Source organism: Silurus aristotelis (assembly GCF_946808225.1).
Source record: "Silurus aristotelis genome assembly, chromosome: 14".
In the NCBI taxonomy this organism is placed as follows: domain Eukaryota; kingdom Metazoa; phylum Chordata; class Actinopteri; order Siluriformes; family Siluridae; genus Silurus; species Silurus aristotelis.
Genome location: NC_139587.1, coordinates 4,403,215 through 4,428,217, shown reverse-complemented (window position 1 = coordinate 4,428,217; position 25,003 = coordinate 4,403,215). Strand labels below are relative to the sequence as shown.

Here is a 25,003-nt window from a genome sequence, read left to right as displayed (position 1 = left end):
TAATGTTGTTCATATAATATAAATATATTGGATTCTTGGACATTTCTTGGATTTTCAAGATTTGCTTGTACACAAACGCTGTGAAATTAAATTTCTTTAAACAAAAAAATAAATACTGTATACACAGTAGAATAGACAAAAGTATTGAGACACTGGATTTTTCCAGCCGTATGTGCTCATTCCCCAAACTGTTAACTCGGAGTCACACAATTGAACACGATGTCTTTAGATGCTGTACCATTAAATTTTCCCGCCACTTGAACTCGGAGACCAAACGTTTTATCATGATGTGAGACCGTGTATCTCCTTGAACTCAGGTCACATTACAGTTGCTTGGTGTTTGGGCTCCATTTACAACAGAAGCTTGAAACGATAAGAAGTCGTGTAAACTCTGCGGGACGAAAGGCTCCGAACGCGAGCTGGACTTGTATAATTAATGCCCTAAAAGCTTTTACCCCAGAGCTACAAAATGAACCGGTCGGTGAAGCTTGTGTGAGTGTAGAAGCATAGATGAGAACATATACATTAGAATAGACAATTGTCTACAATGTAGAGTATTTGTGGAAAAAAAAACCCTGATTTGTTTTTCTGAACCGTTTATTTTTTTTTGCGTTTATCTTAAGCAGAAAGTAAGACGGTGTTTTAGTGCCACATTAAAATAAATCAGTCACAGCAATATGAAAATTAAGTTGAAAAATTTTAAGAATAAAGTCGAAATTACGAGAATAAAGTCGAAATTACGAGAGAACGTTTTTCTTCTTCTTCTTTCAGCGTCACCACAGCTGATCATCCGTCTCCGTATCGCTCTGTCCTCTACATCTGTCTCTTTAAACCTATCCACCTGCATGTCTTCCCTTCCTCTTTTTCTACTGATATACCCCATGTCCCTCCTCTGCACATGTCCAAACCATCTCAATCGCTTCTCTCTCACTTTCTCTTAAAAAGAAACGTCCTACACGCGCGAGCCCTCTAATAAACTAATTTCTAATCCTATCCATCCTCGTCACTCCCAATGAAAATCGCAGCTTCTCCACCTCCTGGCTTTCTGTCAAATGAGCAGAACGCTTTTAATGGAAATGTTGATTTCGAGTTTTCAGGATTTACTGATTTACTCAAATATGAGGAATAAATAAACATACAGCATCAATTTCTATCTCTAACAGCAGCACCGATTCTGTCTATTTGATCTGTTTTGTCACAAATCGCCCAAATCTGTCCTGACTGCTAAATGTATATCTGTGTGTGGTGTGTGTTGGTGTTTGTAGGTGTGTGTAGATGTGCAAGTATATCCTAGATTACCTTTATATTTCATATGTACACTGATATACCCTTTGTTACAGTACTTGCAGATGCTGATGATGTGCACCTGCTCTTATACATGTGCTATTAAATATGTTTGAGTGTTTAAGTGTTTAAGTGTGTGTGTGTGTGTGTGTGTGTGTGTGTGTGTGTGTGTGTGTGTGTGTGTGTATGTGTGTGTGTATGTGTGTAAACTGAGGAACTCAGATGCTTACAGGTACCTGGCTGCTCAGGCTGAAGTTGTTAGCCGGACTGCGTTTCTTGCTGCCTGTGCTGTTGCCGTGGTTGCTGTTAGACACACTGCTGGCCGAGTTCTTCCTCTTCCTCCTCTTTGTTGTGGTCTGTCGAGTAGGCTCTACACACACACACACACACGCATGCACGCACGCACACACACACACACACCCACGCACAGGCACACACGCGCGCACACACACACACACACACACACACACACACACACACACACACACACATATGAGACATCTCCTATATAAAGCCCTGACAGCAGTTATATGACAGACAGACAGATAGACAGACAGATAGACGGACAGACAGACAGACAGACAGACAGACAGACAGACAGACAGACAGACAGACAGACAGACAGACAGACAGATAGATAGACGGATAGATGGAAAGACAGACAGACAGACAGACAGACAGACAGACAGACAGACAGACAGACAGATAGATAGATAGATAGATAGATAGATAAACAGACAGACAGACAGACAGACAGACAGACAGACAGACATCTATTTTTTTACCATTTAGTTAAATTTTAACTGGAAAGTGATATTACTATTACAATTTTAAGATGCCCCAATCTGAAATGAAATATTACAAATGAAACATTCCTTGTAAGTGTTTTGTTTTGAAAATAATCTGAATTGTTCCAGCTTCATTAAGGATAACTGTCAGGGCCAGAAAAGTGTAAACAGAAGCCTGGAATTAAGTTAGCTATAACCATTAAACTGTAATAAGTATAATAATGTCTATTTGTCGAAATGTTCTAATAGTTATTATTCTAAAGGTTTAGACCTCAATTTCCACTTGAGACATTTTAGAAATTTTGCCGTGTTTAATAGACCTAAAATTTTTACTCACTTTTGACTTAATATTGAACCGATTTTGTCATAAGGAAAAACATTTTTATTTAGTATTCAGAGTAAAAACTGCCAACATACGTAATTTGCGTCCTGGTGAGAAGGCGTCGTAAAAATGGAGATAGAATACACACCTTTCTTGTGATTTGTGGGGAAGATTTCCGTTTTGAAGTTCTGTGGATGTCCTGCTGTAAAAAAAAAAGACGAATTTATTATGAAAATGTAAATTTAGATGTCAAGTAAGCAGACTAAATCTGATCTCAAAGTTTAAACACAAATGCTGAAATAATTTAAATAAAATTATGAAATAAACTCCTAGGTTTCTGTGTAGACATTATGCTTCAGATAAATCACATTTAAAACACTCCCTAGATGACTAATATGATGGTTTTATTATTTAGAAAGCATAAATATTCCTGTGTAATTTTTTCGGCAGCTTTGTGCAAATTATTAGCAAATACGGTGCCTTGCATAAGTTTTAACCCCCTATCCCCTCTTTGAACCTTTCCACATTTTGCGATGTTACTAATAAAAAATTTTAATTAAAAGTTTTACAGTTTGATCTCCACAATATGGTGCATTCTATATTTTTAATTGTGACTGCAAGATTAATTAAATTAAACAAACAAAAAAAAAGCCAAAAAAATGTGTTGGTTGCTTTAGTATTCAACCCCCTCCATCTGTTGATACTTTGGTAGAACCATATTCAGCTACAGATACATCTGGGACATGTCTCTATTAGATTGCCACATCTGGATCCTGATGTTCTTTGCCCAATTTTGCTTGGCAAACTGAAAGCAGACATGCTGCTGACCAGCATTTCTTCTGAAATGCCTCACACACGTATCGAGATTCTAAACGGTTCTTGGTTTTAGTGTAGTGCACGTAGAAGCACTATATATATATATATATAGACACACTTTAAAGCTCAATGTGATCTGATGGCTAAAGAAAATAAAGAAATATTATCATATCCACCAAAAAAAAAAAAAAAAAAACCTGCCATACACGCAAATTCAGACAATTCTGGCTTGTGGTGTGTTTACCACCGAGGGTGTGTGTGCGCTAATGTTGCAAGGAAACGGCACAAAAAAGGACTTATCAGTGTGGAAACGTGGCCGTCCTTCCTTCCTGCCCTTGACTCGGACTGCGTTTCAGCAGAATGGGAGGAAAAGAAGGAGCCGCAGCTCGTACGGAAACGGCCGTTACAGAGGATTCACAACGTGGAGATTAACTCGAAGGCCAGACGAGGTTCAGGAGCAGGAAGTTGAGAAAAATCCCACCAATTAATACTCGCTTCTCTGACAGCTTTACAAATGCTAATATAGCTAACTTTGTCACACTGACGTCTTTTTGGAACCAGAATCCAAATTGACCAGCAGACAAAACAACCCGAGTTCATGAACATGTGGGAATTCTAATGACCAAGTGTGATTTTGCATTTGTGCCAATGTCAGGTTCACAAATGCAGTACTATTGGGAAAAAAATTCAATTTTCCAAACCTACTATACTGTTAATTCTTAATATACATGAAAATGCAATAAAAAACTTATTTGCTGTGAAAGAGTGCATTTCTTCTGATTATGCTAGGCTGGGTTTTTAGCAGGCAGTCAATTACTTAATATGTACCTTTTGAATGACAAAAAAAACCCCATCTAAAATATCCCATGATATTTTTTTAAGGAATATTTGAAAATCTTAATTTTCCTGAATTTTTTTTTAACCTTATTCTTGTCACCTAAAATAAATGTTATGGGCAAAATGAGCAACAATTGCTGCTAAAATTGCTGATATTTACATTGCAATATTTGCATATTTTATAAATAATTTAAAGATATAATAATCTATCCTTCAATCTACTTGCTTTGACATAGTCCATGTGTTTAAACAACTCATTAGGAGAGGTGCCAACACTGATAGCAAAAAAATCTGAGGGGAATTTTAGCTCAAAAGAGCTAGCCTATATCAGTAGCAGCCTTAATCAATATCAGGTGCTCCACAGCTCCTGTTTTTAGATGTTATAACCTCTGATAATAATTTATCAACCTCGGTTAAGTGCAAACATTAGCAAACATGATTTCTCTAGCACTGGCTATTAGATATTACACAATCTAATCGAACCAGCTTTGTTAAAGCATTAGCTAAACATATCTGCTCAAAACCAGGAGCAATGCTCACTATAGTGCTATTTAATGTTTAATTAAGTTTTAATAATAAAGTTCTGTGAGCAATGGCATTTATGCAAATCAGTACGAATAACTCAAGAAGTAAAGAAGAGAAAAAGTAGGAAAAAACCCCCACAAAACTGTTTTAGAAATTCAAGTAACTGGTGAAATTTAAGTAAAGCTCTGGCCTCATGGAGCCTTGTGCCTGTCAATCGCTAAAATCAGGATGTGTGCAAGCAAACCGCAAAGTTTCACATTCGTTCCGCACCGCTTGTAATGAACTTCGCATCAGTGCGCACTAGAAATTCCCACTATGCTTCCACACTGAATCCTGTTCTTCCTCAACACACGTCACAGTAAAATATATCTATCTACCTTGTGTTTCGTTGCTATGTTCTGTCTTGCCGTGTATGACCTGTGACATGAAGCTGTTTTCCACAAAATGACCGTAGTCACAGAGTTTGGCACCTAATAAAGCCCCCTACACAGCTGTTTCTCTTTCAGTTAATGACTGTGTTTCAACCTACATATGAAATTGATGATCATTAGCACTAACACCTGACTCTAATCCTACAGAATCCTGACTTTGTGCAAAGGTTAAAAAAAAAAAAGTGTGTTCATGCCAAATATTGGTTTAATTTGGATTTTTATTTTGTTCACTCACTTTCCATTTTGTTATTGTTAAAAAATAAACGATTAAAACTGCAAACCAAGTATTTTCACTTTTCAGCACAACTGCATAAACCTTTTGTATTTATAAGGATAAATACAAAAGGTTTATGCAGTTGTGCTGCATAAACCTTTTGTATTTATAAGGATAAAAGTATTGTAACAACAAGAAAAATTCCATGAGGATATGGTTTACATGAGTTAAAGTGGAAGCTCTCGAGTGGCCTGCTATAGAGCTTTGACCTCAACCCTATTGAAAACCCCAGGCCCATTTTCCAGGAGAGTATAACAGAATAGCAACTAAATGTGGAAAATATATATAGCAATATATATGTCAAAATTAACGTTAACGCTAATTCATTTTAACGGCACAAATATTTATTAACGCGTTAATTCAGCTCGCATTTCTTTTTGATCATTAAAAAAAAATAATATGTAAATGAGGAAAAAATTAAACTTTTCAACACAACACATATTTATTCACGATGTCCTATTAAAATAATAATAAACTTTAAGTAAACAAATTTTTAGCACTTAACATTTGTTTTACCAAGTCTCAATCCGCCATGATGCACACATCCGGCAATTAAAACCGTCCGTGTGGAAACATAGCAAACATTTTGATTTACGTACATTAAAACACCATAATTACTTAAAAACATTTACAAGAATATTTTCTCTTCATGCTCTTTGTTGAAAATGGTTTGACTAATAATAAACAAAGTTTTTTGTCCAATCGCGATTACATATTGCAATTGATTGACAGCCCTAATATAGTATCTGACAAAAGTGAGTACACCCCTCAAATTTCAGCAACCATTTTAGTATATCTTCTAAAGGGACAATACTATAGAAATGAAAGTTGGATATATTTTATAGTAGTCAATGTGCAGCTTGTATAATGGCTGTATGTTGAGTTATTCTCAGAGGACAGTAAATATGTACTGCTATACAAGCTGCACATTGAATACTATATTATATACATATTTATATAAATTCATGACAATCACATTTGTATGTGCATTTTGAACATTCAATATATATGTATATTGTTAGTATGTACAAGTATCCCCTATCCATATTCCATGTCCCATATATATGTGACAGTGTGTGAGTCACGATGTAGTTTGTGTTTATTTGTGTCTGTGTGACTATACCGGGAGGTGCCACCATGCGCTGCCATTTTTGAAACAGGCACGTCTTCAGACAGTCTCTGGGGCTGAGGCTGTATGTCTTGTGTCTGGACATGAGCTCCTGCATGGGCTCTAGTATAACACACAGCTATACACACACACACACACACACACACACACACACACACACACACACACACACACACACACAGCTAGTGAGCAAAAACAACATTCAAGCATAACAAATAATGGTGAAAGTCTCACCAGTGAGTCAAGAGCTAACATGACTGCAATTACTTAGAAATGAAATATAAAACAGATAAGAAAATTAAGTAATACAATTACAATTCAGATAATCACGCTGCAAACTTGTAAGAATTTTAATGCGCATGATTGATCATTAAATCGGACAGTAGGTTTTATAATCGGGAAATTATATACTAAGGATATATGTATTTCTAAGGTTAAATATAAAAAAAAAGATTTTTAATACTTCACAATCCTTCATTAAGAGCTCTATTATTGTTTAATGTAATGATATGAATGGCTTTTAATCATTTAATAATAATTTAATAAAAGAAATCTGTCTTTGACCACTTATAGAAATATTATTACTAAAAAAATATTTTTTTAAATTGTATATAAATATAATATATATTATATAAAAAGCATCTTATTTTCTTACATTAAAGCAAATATTACACTACATATTCTACACATCATTTTAGCTCTTTGTTAGGTAGCAGGTGGATAAACATACAGTCATGTGCCAACACAGACAAAAACCCATACACACACATACACACACACCATCCGTTTGGGTTTCAGGAGCCTGCACTCGGACTCTGCCGCATCCCCTCACACTTCCACTGATTCTAGGGGAACAATCCCTGGCCAGTGGCCGAGGCTGTGCAGCTATTTCCAGTATGAATGTGAGGAAACCCACGGTCTTCCTCAGCCACAGCGCCTCATCCGTCCCAGCTCAGGAAACAGAGCTCGAGTGGAGCCACTGATAACCTCACACACACACATAATGCTAACAAGCCCGTTTTACCAGGTATTTTTACCCCCATTTGAAAGCTGGGAAACTGTGAGAGATGTTCATGACTGGCACTCCCATGAGCATGCTGCAAATTTAATGATCATATTTATTGCAAACTAAGGAGGTGTGGTCTAAGTGCCTGTCAGTCTTACTAAATAGGGGTAAAATTCATTATCATATATATAACCTAAATGAATTAGATGTGACAATGGCACCTGACATTCTTAGTGAAGACGGTGTGGCTGTTGTGGCTGTTGTGCCTGCCAGTCAAAAAAAATTTCACTTAATTTATATATTTATTACAAATGAATAAAATGCCTGACAGTTTTAGTAAAGGAGGTGTGGCCTTAATTATCTTATTTCATATGAATGAAGGAGGTGTGGTCTTGGAGCCTGACTGTCTCAGTTAACAAGAAGGTGCTTGTCAGTTTTACTTGCAGCGTCTGCGCCTGTCATTACATGTAAAGCTTGCATGGCCTTGATTATCCAATTTTAATATAAGCAAAAGGGGCATGGCTTTAGTGACTGTCTGGGTTAGTATAGTAGACATTATAGCTAGTAAAACAGGTGTGGTTTTTGTCTCGGCCTGTCCTAGTTATGAAAATGTGGTCTCTATGCCTGTCAGCCACATTTAAAGAGCATTGTAAAATTAGCATTGTCAAAATATCTTCTGTGTTGAGCAGCCCTATAAAAGGCATGGCCTCTGTGTCTGTCAGTCATAGTTAGAATTACACAATATGTGCCTGTCAGTTCTAGTACAGTAGGTGTTGCCTCTGTGGAAGTCAGTTGTGGCTAAAGAGACTTGCTCTTTGTCTGACAGTTCTAGTAAAGTACAATGGGTATATATGCCTGTCAGTCTGGGTAAAGTCAGCACTAGTTAAGGAGGTGTGGTATAGTTAAGAAGGTGTGGCTTTTGTGCCTGCCAGACCATGTAAGGTAAGCATGGCTTGAGTGCCTGATAGGGCTAAAAAGGCTAGTGTGGCTTCTGTGTCTGGCAGTTGTACTTGGTCACTGTGCCTATCAGCCCAGGTAAAGTCTAATCAATTTCTTGTTAAAGAGGCGTGGCCTTTGTGTTTGTGAGCCCCAGTAAAGAAGGTGGGGCCTCCGTGGCTTCTAGTCATAATTAAGGAGGTGTGGCCTCTTAGCCTTTCAGTCATACACAAGTAGGTATGGCCTTTGTGCCTACCAGTCATAATTAAGGAGGTGGGGTCTCTGTGCCTGTCAATCATAATGAAGGAGGTGGGGCGTCTGTGCCTTCTAGTCATAATTAAGGAGGTGTGGCCTCTGTGCCTTTCAGTCATTCACAAGTAAGTATGGCCTTTGTGCCTACCAGTCATAATTAAGGAGGTGGGGTCTCTGTGCCTGCCAATCATAATTATGGAGGTGGGGCCTTTGTGCCTACCAGTCATAATTAAGGAGGTGGGGTCTCTGTGCCTGCCAATCATAATGAACGAGGTGGGGCCTCTTTGCCTACCAGTCATAATTAAGGAGGTGGGGCCTCTGTGCCTTCTAGTCATAATTAAGGAGGTGTGGCCTCTGTGCCTTTCAGTCATTCACAAGTAAGTATGGCCTTTGTGCCTACCAGTCATAATTAAGGAGGTGGGGTCTCTGTGCCTGCCAATCATAATTATAGAGGTGGGGCCTTTGTGCCTACCAGTCATAATTAAGGAGGTGGGGTCTCTGTGCCTGCCAATCATAATGAAGGAGGTGGGGCCTCTTTGCCTACCAGTCATAATTAAGGAGGTGGGGCCTCTGTGCCTTCTAGTCATAATTAAGGAGGTGTGGCCTCTGTGCCTTTCAGTCATTCACAAGTAAGTATAGCCTTTGTGCCTACCAGTCATAATTAAGGAGGGGGGGGGTCTCTGTGCCTGCCATTTATAATGATGGAGGTGGGGCTTTTGTGCCTACCAGTCATAATTAGGGAGGTGGGGCCTCTCTGCCTGCCAGTCATAGCTATGGCAATGTGCCTTTTGTAATTGCCAGTCCTAGCAAACGAGATGTTGACACTGTATCTGTCACACCTGGTAATACAGGCATGGCCCAAGTGCCTTCCAATCCTAATAATGTATGATGTATCTATTTATAATATATATATATATATATATATATATATATATATATATATATATATATATATATATATATATATATATATATATATAAAAATAAAAATCTAAATCACATATTACCTCAACATATTTGCATTTTGCGTAATATTGCACAGAATCGTTGGTTGTCTTTAACGTCTTATCATTGCATTGCATCATTCTGTACAGTAACTACAAGCGAGCCTCAGTTATTACTCAGACGGTAGAAAACAAGCACGCGGCTGTCTATTTTTCTGATTCCTGCCCTGAAGCTGCGTAGATGAAGACATGCAAAGCCAAACGGGGAACATATGAAAAAGCATCTGGCATTCTAAACAGCTGTGGCATACATACTAGATCAGAATCAAGCTGAGAGCTCTGAGATATACTGTATAGAGCCGAACCAAATCCTAATTTAATTCCCGATTCAGCTACAAATGTGCTATTTCCTTTTAAACCGCATTTTATAATAATACATTTGAGTGCTTAATGTGCAGCCGAATGAAGTGGGTTCCAGGTTGATAAAAACGCTAAACTGCCCTTTCTTATTTCTCATTTCGTTTACCTCTAAGAGAAACACGACGGTGCACTGGGTGTGCGAAAGCTGGGCGTCGAGACCCACAATGCCCCGCTATGGCACAGAACGCTCATTAATATTATGCTAATATTTCACATCCAATACATTTTTTATCCCCATCTTGTTCTCCTGTTTTGCAAATCGGAGCTGTCACTCATGCTAAAATCGAAGGAATAAACAGAGAGGCTATAAAATAAGAGCTGAGCCATGAGTGTTGGTTTTCATGTGGTCACACACACACACACACACACACACACACACACACACACACACACACACACACACACAAACACACACACACACACCCACACACACACACACACACATCATGCATGACTAAAGGAGGTTTTCGAATACCTTCATTTGTCATTTTTATGTATGTGTGTGTATCTGCGTGTTTGTGTATAAGACTTACCCTGAGGTAGTTGAGCGTGAAGTTAGTCAGACCCATTCGGGTGATATTTTTGGAGAGCTGCTCCAGAATCTGAGGGTCTTGAGCCTGTGAGGGCAGAAGGGTAGGCTTCATTACGACCATAATAAAATAATAATGAACCAAACCAATAATGAACATTTTCAACCAAACCGCTGGATCATATGTGTGATTATTGGTATCCTATGTACAAATTGCATGAGCAGTACATTTTCTCCTCTGCTGCTCATCTCTCCTACATCACACTCCATCACACTAAAGCTTCTGGCTGGTAGTAGCCATTCCTACTTTCATCAATGGGTGGCGCAACTAAAGTAATTTCACAAATCAGGAGATAGATCTGGAGTCGCTTTATATTTGAAGAAACTTTTCTCACTACACACTTTGGTCTAGCCATTAATGCTCAACACATGCAAGCTGCTGAACCACTGAGCAAAACTAAAAGAAGGCCCTATCTAGGGTTAGGGTTAGGGGTTAGGGTCTTCTGCATCATTTAGCTTACAGAGTTAGCTTTAGTTACATTTACATTTACAGTATTTACACTACAATATATATAGTGCCTATTAACCATAAGTCTGTAAGTCACTCTGAATAAGGGCATCTGCCATATACTGTAAATGTTACTATTAACTATAGCTATCAGTCTTACAACTCTGTAAACTGATTTTATTTTATATATGATCTCTGATCATCCAGTCCTGCTCAGTGCTTACTGCTTATTGCCATATTGCTTAGCGTTCTGCCTTCCGTAGCGAAGCACGGGTACTTCAGCTAGTATATATATATATATATATATATATATATATATATATATATATATATATATATATATATATATAAGTACCCGTGCTTCGCTACGGAAGGCAGAACGTTAAGCAATATGGCAATAAGCAGTAAGCACTGAGCAGGACTGGATGATCAGAGATCAGAACGTAACGTCAACAAATAACGTTCTACCCCTTTGTAGTACCGATACAGGGCAAACTACTTTGAAAATAATTTTTAGCGTGCATCTAACATGTAATAAGAAACAATGTAGTAAGTTTCATGAGGATCCGTACTGTTATTTCGAAGAGTTTACAATGCGTGAGAAATCGCGTTTTTGGCGAGTTTGCCGCGATCCAGGGCGAATTTTTCAAAACCCTTTCTTAGTGAGCACCTAAGACCCAGGAGGAAGGTATGTTCCAAATTTCATTGCAATCCGTACAGTGGTTTTTGAGATTTTGTGATGAGTGAATGAGTCAGTCAGTGGTATTTGAGCTTTATATATATAGATATATATATAGGTCAAAATAAAAATTTTGCATGACACTATTTTTCTCAATAACTACATTTCTAAAGGTGCTATTGAAGCTGTCATTACCAACAATGGTTTTATAAGTCTTAAATAAACAATTGGTTTCAGTAAGCATGTTTAATACTGTCACATAATGACATATTTTATGGACATCTACGGGTTTGACTTCTTGTTTGCTATCTGGTGGAAATAATTTAGTATCAATCAATTTACTAAAATGGTGACATGTTCAATAATTATTTTACCTGCTGTGTGTGTGTGTGTGTGTGTGTATATATATATATATATATATATATATATATATATATATATATATATATATATATATATATATATATATATAATACATACAGTATATACAATATATATATAGATAAAAGATTAGCTTGAAAAGAAGTTAAGTCAAGTCAAGTTTATTTCTATAGCGCTTTTCAGAGACATTGTCTCGAAGCAGCTTTACAGAAATTAACAGTTAGGGTGAATGGTGTGTATTTATCCACCGTTTGAGTATTTAATTTTGATATCGTGTTTAAAAAGAAAATAGCAAAAAAAAAAAAAAAAGCCAAACACCCAACAGCAAACAGCAAAAAAAAAATTTTTTTATTTCATGTATCCTATTTGGGTTTTAAAGAGCAGCTGAAATCAAGCTGACGGCTGGTGCCGGAAGGCCTGAACGGGACTGAGGCCAACGCTTCAATTACACTGAATATGTATTTGATTCAGGGTTTGGGGAGCAGTATGTGGAGTGCACTCAAACTGCTAATAAATATTGATAGCGATAGCTGAAAATTTGAATTTCGCCACAGCCCAGGGGATTACCTCAAAAAAAATAAAAATAAAGAAGAAGAAGAAGCTGCATTAACACTATGGCTACCAATCCATGTGACTCAAGAGAAACCTTCAGAGATAAAGCGAGAATGGAATGAGTTCAGAGATAGCATGACCACAGGAAAGAGGTGTGTGGGGCCGAGTGTGTTTGTGAGAACAGAGCTGTACTGAAAAGGATTGAAATTTTAAGAGAAATTTTCAAAAATGCGTCATTTAAGGGGTGGCACTAGGATGCAGACGAGTAGAGTGTGGGTACAGACATACAGACATCATACAGACATTATACAGACATTATACAGACATTATGAGAGTTCAGAAGCTGGACCTTGGTCTGGAAGGTTGAGATCTTAAGTCCCAGTACCACCATGTTAGCACTATTGAGCCCTTGAGCAAAACATAAAAAAAAATTGATCATTCTAAGATAATGCTTTGGATAATTGTATCTACCAAATGCCATAGATGTAATGTTTTTGCGTTTACAATCAGTTTGTATTTCTTTTTTTTGGAATGGTCTATGCTACTGAACTTTTTTGTAGAACTACAGTATCAATTGTAAGTGGCTTCAAATTGTAAGACTGGTGATAACTTTTATATACAGCTTTTGTTGTCTAGTTTATACTTTATTTCACAAACAGACTGAATGAAAATTAAACATTTGGTGAATGACTTTATGACTTCGGGAAGAAAAGTCATACAATTGCGACAAAATGTCAAAGTTCTCTTTCACTGTTTAGTCGTCATTTCGCTCTCTCTTTGTGTAGCTAGTGGGGTAGGGTGTAGGCATAGCTCAATGGATAAGATGTTGGACTTTGGATAAGGTGTTGGAATAAACTTCAAGAGTTATGGTAAGAAATCAAGAGTTATAGTCTGATTAATCTCAAGTTTGTAACCAGTGTAAATGATATCATTGCTAGAGACTCAAAGCACTTTTGTACGACGCTCTGGAAACGTCTGCTAAATGCCGCAAATGTAAATGATCATAAACATCCAGAAATATCCTGATCTGAAGGTAACCCGCCCTTCTGACACGCCCTGGAATCACAAGAGCCATTGTTTTACAGTTAGTTTAGAAAGTGGGAAGGCGTAACTCAAACTCTAATCGCGTCATTTTCAAGTTCAGCCACAAATCAGGACAAAACATGGATGCCTGTATGCAAGCATGTGTTTTGCTTGCAACAAGCTAGTCAAGTTACCTTGTTGAGCTTCATTAATTTAATCTGTATGGCCACTCTGTCTAAAGTAAAAAGTAAGAGTTTATTTACTGTTGATAGTGTCAGCAGCCATGACAACCCTTTTCTTTAACATAATTTTTTCCTTGTCAAAATGATTCGGAGCTAGCCTCGAACGCTGTGCTCGTAGCGAACTGGTGCATATCTGATAAAAAAAATCTATATTTTTGAGACTAATGGGTGTAAGATGTTCACCATCAGGTTTCAGTCGTTGTTTTAATTACACTTTCACTTTTACTATCGTTCCCCCTTGCGACGTTTTCCGTGTGTGCATTAGTGTATGGCTATGTACGTGTGTGTAAGAGAGCTGAACAAACAGACTGCAGTAACGTTAAAACTGCACTTCTCCTGCAGCGAACCCCCTCCTCTTCTATCCCCCAGCTCTCCCTCTCTTTTTTTTGCCTAAGATCTCTCGCTCTCTTTCTTCCAGTATGGCTGATATACCCACAGGGCCCAATTTAAGACTATGTGAATTTCGCATGAACACAGCGGGGCTGGAGCGTGTGCAAACTTTCTAACGTTGCATCGCCTGGAATCTAGCGAGAGGGAAAAAAGAGCACACCTGTAAAAATGTGCTACGCCGGGCGAAAATCGCAGCGAGAGACAGAAAGCGATCAGTCGATTCATTCTGCCACTGCGATCGGCGAGCGTGGCACCGAAGTCAGCCGGCGTGGACGAATTCATTTCCTTTCATTGTGGCGTGTGGGGTGCGTTTGTTACACTGCGGAATTAAGCCGATTACTCATTTGACCTTGTTATTATTCCACTTTGTTTTACTTTAGACAAGGCGTTCTTTCATCTACACCCTGTCTTTGATGTTTCTAATGAAATTGTTTTTTTTTTTTAATTTAATCTCCCAGAAGGAAGAAACTTTCACACTTGTGTGGAAAATTGGGGCTGTGATTCAGGCGAGCTGGAGGCATCGGACGCCTTATATTAAGTAAATAAAGTGTGTGTTACCTCAGACTGTAGTGTCTGTCTGTCTGTCTGTCTGTCTATCTATCTATCTATATTTATATATATATATATATAAATAACTTTCTTTCGGCTTCTCCCGTTAGGGGTCGCCACAGCGGATCCTCCGCACGTTTGATTTGGCACATGTTTTTACGCTGGATGCCCTTCCTAACGCAACCCTCCCCAATTTATCCGGGCTTGGGACCGGCACTGAGAGTGGCTGGGGACAGTTCCCTAACCGGGGATCGAACCCGGGTCGCAGCGGTGAGAGCGCTGCATCTTAACCACTAGACCACCAGGGGACCTTATATATATATATATATATATATATATATATTTTTTTTTTTTCATAAAGTTAAAGACACAGTTGTGTAGGATGTCTTTGGATCTGATAGCATGAACGTTTCCCTCTCTATTCACTAGAACCAGGAGACCTAAACCTGTTCCAGCATAAATATGCCCCTGTGCACAAAGCCAGATCCTTTAAATATATATATTCTATACATGGGTTGGAATGGTATTGACTGGCCTGCTATAGAGCTCTATACCTTATTGAACACATTTGGGAAGCGGAAGCTTAATGGTTAAGATGTTGGACTTCTGATTGGAAAGTCATGGGTTAAAATCCCAGCACCACCAAGCTGCGACTGCTGGGTCCTTGAGCAAGGCCCTTAACCCTCAAAGCCCTTAACCCTTGTAAATATATTATTATATATATATTTTTTTATATATTATAAAATACATTTGCCTGGTAAAACAATTAGGCATACCTTTATGCAATTTTTTATACAATATATCTTATACACTGTGATAAAATTCTCAGATTTGAATAAAAGAATGTGGTTAGAAATGATATATCACTGGTTGGTATTAGGAAGTGGCGGCGATTGATGACGTCACACTTACGTGCATGGCGAGGACACTGCGTGGGATCAGCTCACGGTACTGCCTGATGGTGAAGTGCCACGTCTTAATCCGCATCAGGTCATCAAAGGCAAACTCCAGGATCAGACGTCCCTCCGTACACACCTACACAGCCATTAGGGAACAGTGTGTTAGAGAGAGAGAGAGAGAGAGAGAGAGAGAGAGAGAGAGAGAGAGAGAGAGAGAGAGAGAGAGTCAGGGTGAAGCTTGCGCCAACGTTTAATCATCTTCATGCTGTGATTCTTTTGGAGTTGAAGAATCCCAGTAAAAAATGTGTGCAATTCTTGTGCAAAATCACAGAGAGGGACCATATTAGATGTTAAAAAATAAATAAATAAATAAAAACCCCTGTCTTTTTTTCACACAATAATTTACAATAAATCCAACCAACTTCTGTGTTCAATTTAATATAAACATTTTCTTAACAGTTCTTATTTCCGCATACTTTAACAAACATCTGCATTTAAGAAACACACAAGATTTTAATTTATTCATTCAATTTATTAATTCATAAACGAATGAATTCCTTCCATCCTTCATTCGATCATTTACTACCTCGATCTGCGGAATTGTCAGGAATTCGTCCTTTGAAAAGACATTTTTGAAGACGTACATAAAACGCCAAACAATCCGTATCGATGGATAGTCGTAAAAATGTTGGCAATGACAGGAAGTGGCAGCGGTTTCGTGTTTCCGGTAGGAATCGAGTAGTGACAGTGGCACTGTGCTCGAAGTGCGAAAAACAAACTTGCGTTCGTGAGGGAATTCAGATTTCTGCATGTAAAACAAGAATTACATTCGGGACACACGTGCGCCGTACCGAAAGTCCGGTACCGAAAAGCGTCGGTTTGAATACGTGTACCGTTAAACCCCTAGTGTTCTGTACCTGTGTCATTATCAGTGTGTCAATGCAGGATTTTAACAGTACACTGGATATAGAACCAGCTACAAATGGGACAAGCAGATACCAGAGCGATGCTCTAGATTGAAGACGTAACGAAACCAGAGATAAACTTATTAAATATGAATGAACTCCAGAAATAGTGTTGATAAAGCTGTAAAATGTCAGCGTCTGTAAAAAAACAATTTTATCGATCAGAGCTCAAATGATTCTACCACTGAGACACAACATCCTGTCTGTCAGTTTAGACTTAGTCGTGTTAGAAATGAAGCCTTGGGTCTCCAACCCAGAGACCAAATGGCAACCGAGCACCAAAACAACAAAAAAGCCGGACCGAAGGGCCTGAGCTCCGAAAAACGCTGCCAATTAAGAGAAAAATATAAGGAAGAAAAACATTGCTAAATCCGACGCCGAGCTTCTCTGAGCGCCGTTGTTCTGTTGCTCCGGCAACCAGAAAGGAGAGGTAGGAGGAGGTGCGGTGTGGGTGTTTGGGGAGAGAGAGAGAGAGGGGGGGCAACAGCTGATTAGTTGGCATGGCAACGGCAAAGATGTAATCCCAGCAGAGCGACTCTAATCAATGCCCCCGGCACGCACGAGCTCAGGAGGTTCGACAAAAAAAAAAAAAAAAACAGCACGGTCACGTGTAAACCTTCTCCATCGCTCTTTCATTCTCTCCCTCCATCTCTCCGTCTTTTTCCTCCCTCCATCTTTCTCTCTACTTACTCTGGCCAGTTCTTTGGCTCTACACACCGAGTGAAGCTAAAAAAAAAAAAAAAAAAAAACTCACTTTCCATCGCACTTATTCTTCTCGGCCGCAAAAGCAAACCCGACTTTCTTTCTCTCGCCATCTTTTCATTCGTTTTCTTTTTCTCTCTCCGTCTGTTTTTATTCCCTTAAAGAAATTCTTTTTTTTTTTTTCTTTTTTTTTTTTTTTACAGTTTCTCAGATTCTCATTTTCTCTGTTTCTCAGTTTATTTTTTGCTCAACACCAAACTACACACTGAAGAAATATTGTTAAGATTCTCCCAGTTACTCTTCAAACCCCCCGCCCTCCCCCCACTCAAAAAAATAAAATAAAAATAAAAATAAATTAATTAAACCTTCACTTTTACCCTTTATCTGTCTTGCTACTCGTTCTTTCAATCCTTCTCCTGTTCATCATGCCATCTTCTAACTCTTTATACTATCAATTTGGGATCTAGAAAAATGACAACAGGGAAGGATGAGTAAACCAATACAGTTACTTAGAACAGATTCTGTTGGTTCTATATGTTCTACTGTATATGTTCTGTACGTTCTGTAGGTTCTATGCAGACTCCCTTTACTTCATAAACCCTCTCTTACCATATTCCATTCTCTGAAAAATCCAAAAGAAAATGCAAAGCAAAGCTTTTCAAGCTCCCCCCCCCCCCCCCCCCCCCTCTCTCTCTCCCCCCATCTCTCACCTCCACCCCCCTTACTTTCTCTTGCCATTTATTTTTGCTCCACAACGAGCCACACTGGAGGATAAGCAAAGGGAAGGTAAAAAATAAAAATCTCTCCCTCCTTTCTCTATCGCTCTCAAATGCAAATTCATATAAGCTTTATTGGCATGACATGCCAGAAATAAAAAAAAAAATCTATATTGTCAACGCTCGCACAGTTTATGTGGAATTGAGTTAACGCTAATTTAGAAATACATAAATCAAAATCGCTTTGCTGGAAAATCAGAAGATTTGAAGTGCGTGTTGTCATTGTGGAAGAAAAAAAAACGACAACAAAAACAACAACAACCGAACCCTGAGTTCTCTATTCGGATCTCACACGCATGGTTTAGCGCTCTATGGAGAACACCTTTGGAGATGTAGGACTGTTAAAAGGAACCTAAAGAACATTTGTGGGAAGGAGAAATAATGGAAAAGTTCTAATGTTTGCATTTGCATCAATAATTTGGTTTGTTGTTATATAATAAACCAGATTTCTATATCAATTTATCTCTGTGGAACCACATGGTAACACAATGATCAAATTTATAGAAAAAGAACCACATGGTAGCATTCAGTTATAGGAAATTAATCAACCTATCTCTGTCAGAGGGGGTGGAGTTACAGTACCACCCCATAGCTTTTTCTTCCAATAACAGCAATTAAAATATATTTATGTTTAAATAGTTCTATTTTTCTTTCTTTCTTTCTTTCTTTCTTTCTTTCTTTCTTTCTTTCTTTCTTTCTTTCTTTCTTTCTTTCTTTCTTTCTTTCTTTCAATGTACTAATTTATATAAAAAAAATCACACCACATAATAGTTTTTATCTATTTGTAGTTGCACAATATTTTTTTCTTTTATATTAAGATTGTGGACGCCTGACCAGAGGATTATAATATGTGCTTTTTGAACATCCCATTCCATGTTTACATTCCATTTCCTGTTATAATAACCTCCACTCTTCTGAGGAGATTTTCCACTAGATTTTTCTAATGGAGATTTGTGTTCATTTAAGAGTGTTAATAAAGTCAGGTACTGATGAAGAGAAGGCCTGGGGTAGAGTCAGAGTGAGAGCTCTATAGCAGGTCACTTAAGATCTTTTACTCTAACCTATTTTCTTTGATGTCATTTGGCAGACACCATTGAAATGATTTTCAATACAGCTTGGAGAATAAGTTTAAGTTTACCTGAGCTATCACATCCCATCACTTCCCATATCCATATCTTCATGGAGCTGGCTTTATGCACAGGTACACTGTCATGCTGAAAGTTTGGATCTTCTATTTCAAGTGAAAGGAAAATTGCAAAAAAACTGCAGCATCCAAAGAAATTCTAAATAACTGTATGCCTCAATCTGTGGTAACATTTTGAGAAAGAATCAAATATGGTTGAAAACATACAATTCTTTTGTCCATATACACCGACCTGGCATAACTTTATAGTCACCACTCAGCTACAACCTTATGACCACCTGCCTAATATTGTGTTAGTCCCCTTTTTGCTGACCTGTCGAGCATCAACAGCATGAACATCTTCAGCAGTTTGAGCTACAGGAGCTCGTCTGCTGGATCGGACCACACGGACCAGCCTTCGCTCCCCACGTGCATTAATGAGCCTCGCTGGTTCACCACTGTTTCTTCCTTGGAGCACTTTTGATAAGATACTGACCAGAGACCAAAAACTGCAGATTTGGAGATGCTCTGACCCAGTCGTCTAGACGTCACAATTTGGACCGCACTTAAATCCTTACGCTCGCATTTTACCTGCTTGTTTTCTTGCAACACATCAGCTTTGAGGACAAAATGTTCACTTGCTGCCTAATCTATTCCACCCACTAACATGATGAAGAGATAATCAGTGTTATTTCCTTCACCGGTCATAATGTTATAATGTCATAATGCTATGCCTAATCAGTGTACTGAAGTATTTTATGTTCTAAAACCTCAAGGTGTCTCCTAGACTACAGGATTTCTGCTAGAGCGAAGCGAACAGTCTCTGAATCCCACCTGTGCGAAAGGGTTAATGAGCCAGTGTTAGCGCCAAGAGCTTAAAAAAATCTTTCTTTTGAATTTTGCATGAGATCGGGTTAAGAATAAGACATCTGCGTGTGCAAATAATCCGACGGACCTGCTGCGTTAAGTGGAGGCTTCGGCCTTGATAGTGTGAGCCGGTGTTATTAGATAGAATCAATTGGAACAGCAGGATCGGCGAGAGATAAAGGTGTTCGCTTAACACAGAGATTACCGGCAGTTACGAGGTCAAAGGGCGTTAAACCCGCGCAGTGAGCAGCAGAATGGTTTACTGACAGACCTTACAGTCCGACTGCACCAACAAAACGTGTCTTTTCTTCACGAGTTATCAGTAAGAAAAAGAAAACATTGCCTGGTTGATAGTTATTCATCAAAACGACAGTGTTTTACTTTATTCAAATGACAGTGGATACGAAGAAAGTGTTTTTTTATTTCTTATTCTATTCCTTTTTCCCTTTTTTTTTTGTCGTTGGACCTGTCTGTTACTTTCTGTTGCCCTTTTATTGGTTGGAGTTCTCATCAATTAGAAACCACTGGGCTAGGAAGATACATGAGATTTGCTGTAGATGGTCCCATTTCTGAACCATGAAGGCTTTGGAGAGACGTTCATTTTTCTAACCTTAACCTTAACCTTAACCTCAACAATGATGTACGATGCTGAAACTATAATAAATGAATATTCGGTGTGAACCAGGCGAAGAACCCTTTCGAGTCTAGCTCCTTGGAAAGGGTTCTCTCTCACAGAGGGAGGAAGTTTTTCCTCACCACTATCACCTCTAGCTTGATCTTTAGGGGTTAAACTTAGGACTAACTTATGTATTTAAAATGTGTTTTCTTCAATTGGGGAGGTTGTAACTCAGTGGTTAAGGGAAGGTGGTTTTGTGGAGGTAGTAGCTCAGTGATTAAGGCTCTGGGTTACTGCTTGGAAGTTCGGGGGTTCAATCCCTAGTATCTCCAAGTTGCCACTCCTGGGCTCTTGAGCATGGTACTTAACCCTGTGTTCTCCATGGGTGCTGTATCTTGTGTAACTCCAGATTGTGAAGAAAAGAAATTCACTGTGCTGTAATTCACATGTGACAAATGAACACGCTTCAATTCGTTTCAGTAAACTGGGCTTGTTCCAGTTCCCACTGTGAAAATAAATGGTCCGAGCTCCGACCCCAACTCGACGGAGCACTTTTAGGGTGAATCGCAATGCCGACTGCACCACAGGCTTCCTCGCCTCACCTACATCAGTACCTGACTTTACCGACACGTTTGTAGGTGATTGAGCACAAATCTCCATATGCACACTCCAACATCGAAAAGATCCTTATGGTTATGGTGAGAGTGTGTGTGTCCTTTTACTATAAGGGTCCTCTCATGAGGTGTCTGTAACTGAAGGACTGATGTGCAGGGGAATGAAACAATATACTAAATGAATAATTATATATCAGTTCTTTTACTGCAAAAGTCAAGAACTTTTGTATTTTGACTTGAATAGAAAAGTAAATAAGGACTTTTACTTTACTCATATTTAAGCTCGGGATTAGTCCTTTCTCTCATATATAGGAACAGAGTGCAGTGGTACCACAGAATACGAATTTAATTCGTTCCGGAAACACGATTCGAACTCTGAAACATTCGTATACCGACACGAATTTCCCCATAAAGAATAATGTAAAGTGCGATCAATATAAAAACAAAAAATTCAACCAATATGCACTAATAGATTTAGAATTTAGCATCTAATAATGGTGCCTTAACATCTAAAAGAGGAAAACATTATCTTTACAGGGTACTTTACCTTTGAAAAGAGTGAATGCTGGTATGCTGGTAGTGAATGCTGGTATGATATATATGAGGGAGATATCACCCGAATCACTGTCATCACTTATTTTTCTCTTTTTCGATACACACTGCTTCGTTTCACTGCTTTCGGATGATTCGTGTTCTAAAATTTTCTGCATAAACCGAAAAGAAAATTTGTATGAAATTTCGATTCGTATTCTGAATTATACGTATTCGGGGCATTCGTATTCAGAGGTACCACTGTATTTTAAACGCCACTGTTAATAACGAAAACCTGATGTAATTAAATGAGGAATTAAACATGACATGGTTGTGGTGTTACAGGAAATCATTACTGACAGGCTTGTGTGAGGCGGACTGACTCAAAGCAAACTCATTTTCAGCAGCATGTCCTGAAGAGTTTTGTTTATTTACTCACACCACGTCATGCTTCGTCGTCGTTCGCATCATTTTGGTGGAGTTAAAAACACAGGCGGACAAACAAAAGAAAAACCAGGATGCCACATAATCGCACACAAACAGGAGCATACGTCAAAACCAGGAAATCGTACTAGAGATATCGTACACAGCCGGGAAAACAGGGAGCCCAGGATCAGGCGTACAGTAACGACACGCCGGCACCACAGTTTACGCTGGAACAATGAAACGCCAGACGTAAATGAAAAAAAAAATAATCAAAGGAGGAAGTAAAATCTGGTGAGAACAATCATAACACAGGAGCAAGGTCAGCCAATGACATGTCAGGGATGGAGACAAAGACATGAATCAAAACAAAACATTGTATTGTAGAATAATAAAACCAAAATATACATATAACCATGATTAATAGCTGTTTCATCACCAGTTTAGACTTTTTTCTCTTTAAAAAAAAACTAACAAAAAAACCACACACATTTAGAAGAACACATTTTGTGCCTTGACTTGAACTAGGAGATCCAAACCTGTTCCAGCATGACAATTCTCCTGTGTACACACCTCCATAAGGATATGCTTTATATGGGTTGGAATGGAAGATCTCCTGCTACAGAGCTCTGACCTCAACCTCCTACTGAACACCTTTTGGATCAATGTGAACGCTGACTGAACTCCAGGCCTCCTCACCTCACCTACATCAGTACCTGACTTTACAAGCTGGCTGAATGAGCACAAATCTCCACAAGCAGACTCCAAAATCTAGTGGAACATCTTCCCAGAAGAGTGGAGGTTACAGCAAATGGGAATAAATATGGAATTGGACATACAAATCTTATAGTGAGGTGTCCACAAACTTATTTATTAGTAACTTTGCTTAACAAGTATATATTTATATCCTGGTTTAAAAGTATACCACAAGTGAAAGTATATATAAGTATATATAATTTATAAGTGGAAGAAACATACAGACGTAAGTTTTACCGATTCGCATATAAGTTAACGATGTGATGCATCGATTTTTAAAAAGTGTGCACCGGATATAATTTGGCATTTGTATAATGATGCATGATTATGAACATGTCTGCGTCATTTACATTGATGGCATTTGGCAGACGCCCTTATCCAGAGGGACTTACAACTGAGCAGGGGAGAGATAAGGGCCTTGCTCAAGGGCCCAACAGCTTAGTGGTAGTAGGATTTAAACCTGTGACCTTCTGATCCAAAGGCCAATGCCTTAACCAGTGACCTACCAGCTCACATTTGTTCATTTGTGACCAATATTTGATATGTAGATTGATTTCTCGCACTAAACCGTTTCCGTTTCTGAGCACCGCTGCTATTAAGTGAATATGACGTATCACAATACCACGGAGACCGAGGCGTGTCCTGAGAGTCACACAAAATACAGATTAACATGGCAGAGCTGCAAGAGCTGCAAGAGCTGCGTCTTCCTCCAGACAGAACAGGAAAATAACGTCTGGTTTTATTTAATTATTTTTTTTCTGCACTACAACGGCTGTTTATGAAAGGGCCTCATTATAATATTAACTATCATTATTGTTCAATGGCAGAAAAAATAGATACTCCAATGTATTTTTAAACATTAGCATGTCCATCAGAGTCTTGTGCGTGTAGAGTTTTCCATGCGTGAATGCGTTTTCTGAACACACATTCAACTCCCTTCTGACGACGCTCAAATAGCAGACATGTTGCTTTTCCCTCCGTTATTTTTTTTTATTATTTGTCCGCTTCTGCATGATTTTAATATTTCGAGTGTGTAATATTCAGCCTATCTATGCATTCAGAATTTATGACGAGACCTTTTTTCATATTTGCTCTTGAAATATTGAAGCGCTCTCGCTGCAAACATGACTTTTGCCAAAGGAAGCGAGGCGAGAGGGCGAAGGGAGGGGGAGAAAAAAAAAGAGGCGGGTTTTAGATGAATGAAAAGTACCGTGGAGAACGAGTGAAGTGAAGGGTTTCTAAGTACATATGAGTCGTTTTGCTGTGGGATTCCTAATGATGCTTGATGATAAACAAATATAGAATAATGGAAGTGATTAAGGCGAGGAATGAGTGCGTGTGTGTCGCGTTCATGAGTTGTTTGATGTATTAGTTTGTTTACTGTCTCATACAGACCGGCTCTTCCGAGGATATAACAAACACAGCAAAGACACACACACACACACACACACACACACACACACACACACACACACACAAACACGCACACACACACACACACACACACACACACACAAACACGCACACACACACACACACACACACACACACACACACACACACACACACACACACACACGTGTTCTACCATTCTTTTGGGGGTTCTTTATTGTCATAAAATATTACTGTAGCTATAATGTATAATAAAATATATGTATAATAATTAATATTTAATATTAATAATAATAATAATAATAATAATAATAATAATAATAATATATTTAGGCTTTGGGGTTTTGTGCTTTTTGTTTTTTAAAGATGATTTTTTTTAGTAAAAAATAAATAAATAAATAAATAAATAAATAAATAAATAAATAAATAAATAAATAAAAATAACCCACAGTTTTCTTCATAGACCCCAGACAAATGTTGCCATAAAATGCAAAACTGCTCCATGTAGAGCTTAAACAAACT

At 38.4% G+C, this 25,003-nt stretch overlaps 1 protein-coding gene across 3 annotated transcripts in view; it reads right to left on the bottom strand.

The window, feature by feature from the left end:
• Positions 1-25,003, bottom strand: part of ldb2a (LIM domain binding 2a) — an 83,271-nt gene that overhangs the window by 7,521 nt on the left and 50,747 nt on the right. Inside the window, exons 4-8 of one of the 3 annotated variants that reach the window (XM_083560650.1) lie at positions 15,730-15,852; positions 10,498-10,581; positions 6,401-6,524; positions 2,543-2,596; positions 1,515-1,654 (exon numbers count right to left, since the gene is read on the bottom strand). In XM_083560650.1, coding sequence (XP_083416776.1) covers positions 1,515-1,654; positions 2,543-2,596; positions 6,401-6,524; positions 10,498-10,581; positions 15,730-15,852 — 525 coding nt within the window. The remainder of the gene's footprint in view (positions 1-1,514; positions 1,655-2,542; positions 2,597-6,400; positions 6,525-10,497; positions 10,582-15,729; positions 15,853-25,003) is intronic. The other 2 variants (XM_083560652.1, XM_083560651.1) reach the window with 2 other exon arrangements.